This window comes from Mizuhopecten yessoensis, unplaced genomic scaffold (genome assembly GCF_002113885.1).
Source record: "Mizuhopecten yessoensis strain PY_sf001 unplaced genomic scaffold, ASM211388v2 scaffold9929, whole genome shotgun sequence".
NCBI lineage: Eukaryota > Metazoa > Mollusca > Bivalvia > Pectinida > Pectinidae > Mizuhopecten > Mizuhopecten yessoensis.
Genome location: NW_018408293.1, coordinates 30151 through 37080, shown reverse-complemented (window position 1 = coordinate 37080; position 6930 = coordinate 30151). Strand labels below are relative to the sequence as shown.

The following is a 6930-nucleotide window of genomic DNA, read 5'->3' as shown; positions in this document are numbered from 1 at the left end:
AGGGGCGGGGCCCAATAGGGGAAATAGAGGATTTTTTTTCTCCTGCTATACAAGTGAAGGGATTTTAACCAAATGCAGTCTGAAGCATGATTAGGGACAAAAGAATCAATTTTGTATAAACTGAGGTGTGTGGGCCTCCTTCTAAGGGCAGATGGGTGGGGCCCATTAGGGGAAATAGAGGAAAACATCAAATATCCTTCTCCTTTTGTACCGATGAAGGGATTTTGACCAAATTTGGTCTGGAGCATCATTGGCCAAAGGGTTCTCAGTTTTGTATGAACGGAGGGTATGGTCCCCCTGGGGGCAGAGGGACGGGGCCAAATAGGGGAAAATAGGTAAATCTTTAAAAATCTTCTCCTCAACCAATTGAAGGATTTTGACCAAATTTGTCCTAGAGCATCTTTGGACAAAGGAGACTCAAGTTTGTATAAACGGAGGGTGTGGGCCTTCTGGCGGCATAGGAGCGGGGCCCAATAGGGGAAATAGAGGATTTTTTTTCTCCTACTATACAAGTGAAGGGATTTAAACCAAATGCAGTCTGAAGCATGCTTAGGGAGAAAAGAATCAATTTTGTTTAAACTGAGGTGTGTGGATTCCCCTTCTTTGGGGCAGATTAGTGGGGCCCATTAGGGGAAATAGAGGAAAACATTAAAGATCCTTCTCCTTCTGTACCGTTGAAGGGATTTTAACCTAACCAAACTTGTTTTAGAGAATCTTTGGGCAAAGGGAATTGAATATTTATAAATGGAAGATGCAACTTTGTTACTTGTACTCCTTTGATAAACCTGAATGGTACTCAGCAGGTTTTAAATTGAAAAATAAAATACCAGGTGAGCTATTAAGGCCCCTGGGCCTCTTGTTTTAAATGTTCATGGTATGAACACAAATTTGTTACATCCATATTCCATGAAGCCTGCTTATGTTTAATATGGATGTAAAGAAGAACTGAAAGGTGTAGAATTTTTTAAGTTAGGCTGGTAGCTTCTTTGGGTTGAGCCCGACAAAGTTTGCGAGTGAAAATTACCTTATTACCTTGACCTACTTTCAAGGTCACAGGGGTCAAATATGTTAAACACTTAAAACAACTTCTTCTTAAGAACTGAAAGGTATATAATCTTAATATTTGGGAATTGAGCATGAGAAAATATGCAAATGAAAAATACCTTGGCCTACTTTCAAGGTCACAGGCCTGGAGTCAAATATGTCAAAAACATCAAACGACTTCTGAATAATGGAAAATCATAGAATCATGTTATTGGGGCTTCTTGGGATAGAACTAAACAAAGTTTGCAAATGAAAATGACCTCAACTTACTTTAGAGGTCACAGAGGTCAACAACACTTCAAACTACTTGTTCTGAAGAACAAAAAGGCATAGATTCATAATATTTTGCTGGTAGCTTGTTTGGATAGAGCTAACAAAATTTAAGAAGGAAATGACTTGACTTACTTATAAGAACACAGGGGTCAAATATGTCAAACACTTCCAAAGACTTTTTCTGAAGAACCGAGGCAAAGAATCATAATATTTGGCTGGTAGCTTCTTTAGATTGAGCACAACAAAGAGTGCAAATGAAAATTACCTTCACCTACTTTCAAGGTCATAGGGATCAAATGTGATTACATATTTAAATGACTTCTCATTAACTAAGTCACAGGGTGATGATATTTGGGATAAAGGACTTCCAAATATTTTCAATTGAATTACTTTATTAGACTTTCAAGGTCACTGCGGTAAAATGTTTTAAAATCTTGTAACAGGTTGTGTTGAATAACCCAAGAATCAAAGGTAAAGATTTTAACTCACCTGCCTGAAAGGATTTATTCTCAGCAACCCAAATGCCAAGGGTGATGATATTTGGCCAGTAGAATGCTGGGATAAAGGGCCAACAAGTTTGTTGAAATGAAAGCCCTGACTAATATTCAAGGTCATTGGGGTCAGATACGGTTAAACCTTTAAACAACTTCGACTGAATAACCAAGAGGCCTAGGGTGTTGATATTTGGCCAGTAACATGCTTGGCTGAAAGGGTACCAAGTTTGTTGAAATGAATGACCTTTGCCAATTTTCAAGGTCACAGTGGTCAAATAGTTAAAATCTTTTAATGACTTCTTCTGAATAGCTTAGAGGCCTAGAGTGATGCTATTTGGCCATTTAAATGCTAGGATGAAGGGCTTTCAAGTCTGTTGGAACAAATGACCTTGATCTAAATTCGAAGTCACAGGGGTCAATTATCTTGAAAATCTTTGAAACAACTTCTTCTGAATAACCAAAAGACACATTGGAATGATATTTGGCCAGTTACATGCTGTCATGAAGGACATCAAGTGTGAAATTAATACCAGGTGAGCGATGCCAGACCCATTTGGCCTCTTGTAATCTTTATGGCTTTATCTTAATCTAATTTGATAAAGAGTGTCCTTGGCCCAATATGATTCTATGTTGTATAAACCATGTCCCCATCCCAATAGGGACAGAGGGATGGGACCCAATAATGTAACGGTGTTGCTGAGAGACCAATGTTTAGAATTTTTTTAGTACAGTATAATGTTTAATGAGAATATTTTGCTGTGACTGCTTAAATATCCAGGTGAGCAATACAGGCCCACTGGGCCTCTTCTTGAAACATTTTCTTCTCATTAATCAATAGGCCCAGGATGATGATAGAAGGCCAATAGCATGCTTGAATGAAGGGCTACCAAAATGGTTCTAATAAATGACCTTGACCTATTTCCAAGGTCACAGGGATCAAATGTGTTAAAAAAATTCTTCTCAATACCAAAACGGTCCAGGTTGAGGATATTTGGCTAGAAGCTGGCTATGACGAACGGCTACCCAGTTTGCTCAAATGAATGACCTTGATTTTGTTCGGTCACAAAGGTCAAATTAAAAAAACCTTAACTTTAAACAACATTTTCTAATAACCAAACGTCCCAGGGTGATGCTTACTGGCCAGTAGCGTGCTTAGATGATTGGCTACTAAGTTCATAAAAAAGTGTAATCAAATAAATGACCTTGACCTTGTTTATTTGGAAAAGCCATATTGAACATTAATTTTTATATGAAGAAATTTTGGTGCTTGAAAAAAGATAATATAATAAGCAGGATATTATGAAAAGTGGGCTCCACTGTATAGGATGTAGAAAAGATTAATGGAAAATCATTTACATTTAAATGAATGTTGATGTTGATGTTTATAGGTGGATCCTGTTGTGCTTTAAACGTGAGTTTCCTGAGGCTGATGCCCTGAAGATCTGGGAGTCTTGCTGGGCCCACTACCAGACTGACTTCTTCCATCTGTTTATATGCGTAGCTATTGTCAGTATCTACGGTGATGATGTCATGGACCAAGGTCTCCCAGCTGATGAAATTCTGCTCCACTTCAGTAGCCTTGCTATGCATATGAATGGAGACTTGGTGCTGAGAAAGGTAATATACATAATCACTTTACCCTCAAACAGTTACTATGCTGAATTCATATTGATTTTTAGATCATCTAACCCTAACCCCTTAGAGAGAAGGTAAGATGATAGAGGGTATGGTACATTGTCTGTACTGATGGTATGGTACATTGTCTGTCTGTACTGATGGTATCATTGTCTGTCTGTACTGATGGTATGGTACATTGTCTGTACTGATGGTATGGTACATTGTCTGTACTGATGGTATATTACATTGTCTGTCTGTACTGATGGTATGGTACATTGTCTGTACTGATGGTATGGTACATTGTCTGTACTGATGGTATGGTACATTGTCTGTCTGTACTGATGGTATGGTACATTGTCTGTACTGATGGTATGGTACATTGTCTGTCTGTACTGATGGTATGGTACATTGTCTGTACTGATGGTATGGTACATTGTCTGTCTGTACTGATGGTATGGTACATTGTCTGTACTGATGGTATGGTACATTGTCTGTCTGTACTGATGGTATGGTACATTGTCTGTACTGATGGTATGGTACATTGTCTGTCTGTACTGATGGTATGGTACATTGTCTGTACTGATGGTATGGTACATTGTCTGTCTGTACTGATGGTATGGTACATTGTCTGTACTGATGGTATGGTACATTGTCTGTCTGTACTGATGGTATGGTACATTGTCTGTACTGATGGTATGGTACATTGTCTGTCTGTACTGATGGTATGGTACATTGTCTGTACTGATGGTATGGTACATTGTCTGTCTGTACTGATGGTATGGTACATTGTCTGTACTGATGGTATGGTACATTGTCTGTCTGTACTGATGGTATGGTACATTGTCTGTACTGATGGTATGGTACATTGTCTGTCTGTACTGATGGTATGGTACATTGTCTGTACTGATGGTATGGTACATTGTCTGTCTGTACTGATGGTATGGTACATTGTCTGTACTGATGGTATGGTACATTGTCTGTCTGTACTGATGGTATGGTACATTGTCTGTACTGATGGTATGGTACATTGTCTGTCTGTACTGATGGTATGGTACATTGTCTGTACTGATGGTATGGTACATTGTCTGTCTGTACTGATGGTATGGTACATTGTCTGTACTGATGGTATGGTACATTGTCTGTCTGTACTGATGGTATGGTACATTGTCTGTACTGATGGTATGGTACATTGTCTGTCTGTACTGATGGTATGGTACATTGTCTGTACTGATGGTATGGTACATTGTCTGTCTGTACTGATGGTATGGTACATTGTCTGTACTGATGGTATGGTACATTGTCTGTCTGTACTGATGGTATGGTACATTGTCTGTACTGATGGTATGGTACATTGTCTGTCTGTACTGATGGTATGGTACATTGTCTGTACTGATGGTATGGTACATTGTCTGTCTGTACTGATGGTATGGTACATTGTCTGTACTGATGGTATGGTACATTGTCTGTCTGTACTGATGGTATGGTACATTGTCTGTACTGATGGTATGGTACATTGTCTGTCTGTACTGATGGTATGGTACATTGTCTGTACTGATGGTATGGTACATTGTCTGTCTGTACTGATGGTATGGTACATTGTCTGTACTGATGGTATGGTACATTGTCTGTCTGTACTGATGGTATGGTACATTGTCTGTACTGATGGTATGGTACATTGTCTGTCTGTACTGATGGTATGGTACATTGTCTGTACTGATGGTATGGTACATTGTCTGTCTGTACTGATGGTATGGTACATTGTCTGTACTGATGGTATGGTACATTGTCTGTCTGTACTGATGGTATGGTACATTGTCTGTACTGATGGTATGGTACATTGTCTGTCTGTACTGATGGTATGGTACATTGTCTGTACTGATGGTATGGTACATTGTCTGTCTGTACTGATGGTATGGTACATTGTCTGTACTGATGGTATGGTACATTGTCTGTCTGTACTGATGGTATGGTACATTGTCTGTACTGATGGTATGGTACATTGACTGTCTGTACTGATGGTATGGTACATTGTCTGTACTGATGGTATGGTACATTGTCTGTCTGTACTGATGGTATGGTACATTGTCTGTACTGATGGTATGGTACATTGTCTGTCTGTACTGATGGTAAAGTTATTCTTACTTGTTGAGAATCATTCTTGAGTGAAGATTGTATCAAATTGTAAAATTGGGATACCTACCCGAACCCAAGGGGCCAGGGCGAGACCCCAAAGGAAAAATTAACCAATATTTCAAAAATCTTTTTCTCCAAACTCAGACGTACTACAGTCAATTTCCCAGGGGGCTGAGGGTGGGGCCAAAAATGGGACAATTTGGCTATATTGCTATAAACGACTTCTTCTGGAGAACTATGCCATGGATATTGATGATATTTGGTTGGAAGCATTCATGGGAGGCCGGGATTCAAAATTGTACAAATGGTGGGGCTGACCCCCCCGGGCTAAGGGGTGGGGCCAAAAAAAGTGTATTACTTGGAAATGGTTGAGATCCCCACCATATAACCATGTTATACAATTGCTGAGTATAAAGAGAAGAATGCACATTTGCTTCCAGGATGGCTATAGGGTCTGGACCCACCCTTGGAAAGAGCCTGCTAACCCTAACCCCAGGGGCTGGAGGGGTTGGGCCCAAATGGGGATTATAGTTAAAAAAAAATCTTCATCAGACTCAGATGTTTTACTGTTCTTGGATAGAAAGGTCCTTAATTACCATTACCTAAATGGTAAATTTCATTATCCCCCAGGTCATCTGCTCTCCCATGGGGAGAGGTTGTATTCTCAATAGCAAAATAATTTATTTAAATAGTTTTTAAAGTTCTTATCCTTTGGTGACATGACAAGTATTGTATTTCACTTTGTTTACATGTTGTTTTCTCAACAATGAAATTGAGACGCAAGTACCTATGATATAACTCAGGTGACCGCTAAGCCCCTTGGGCCTCTTGTTTTATGTTATTATGAAGCAAAGTTGTTAAGAACTTAACACAGAGTCAATTGACCAAAGGTTCAGGCTATGGGGTCCAAAGGTTCAAGGTCAAGGTCAAGTTTTGTATTTTTCACTGATGAACATTTTGTTATGATATTATGAAGCAAAGTTGGTCGAAATTAAAGAATAAGTCAACTGACCAAAGATCAGGGTCACTCGGTTAAAGGTCAAGGACATTTGGGTCCAAAGGTCAAAGACAAAGTGGATCTCTGACTTTGGACCCTGGCTCTTGATGGAGGAGGTATTTAAGTGAAATAAAACAAACAACGCTGACAAATGGTTACTGCCTCGGTATTACCATTTCTGTTAGTCCAGCAAATATGGAGGTGGAAGGAAACAAGACTCACATCAAAGTACAAGTAAAATGTATATTTTGCTTCCTTGCGATTCTTTTTGAAGTCCAAATGTCAAAACGTCAAGCTCAGCTATATGGGCAGTTTGCAACTTGATGATTATGGGGGATATATTGCCACAAGACGGGGCCCTTACTGACCTGT

The 6930-nt window shown here is 39.3% G+C and overlaps 1 protein-coding gene across 1 annotated transcript in view; it reads left to right on the top strand.

The window, feature by feature from the left end:
• The window catches only part of LOC110459025 (TBC1 domain family member 16-like), a 47944-nt gene that overhangs the window by 33503 nt on the left and 7511 nt on the right, over window positions 1-6930 (top strand). The window contains exons 5-6 of the mRNA XM_021511046.1: window positions 2301-2344; window positions 3200-3428. Coding sequence (XP_021366721.1) covers window positions 2301-2344; window positions 3200-3428 — 273 coding nt within the window. The remainder of the gene's footprint in view (window positions 1-2300; window positions 2345-3199; window positions 3429-6930) is intronic.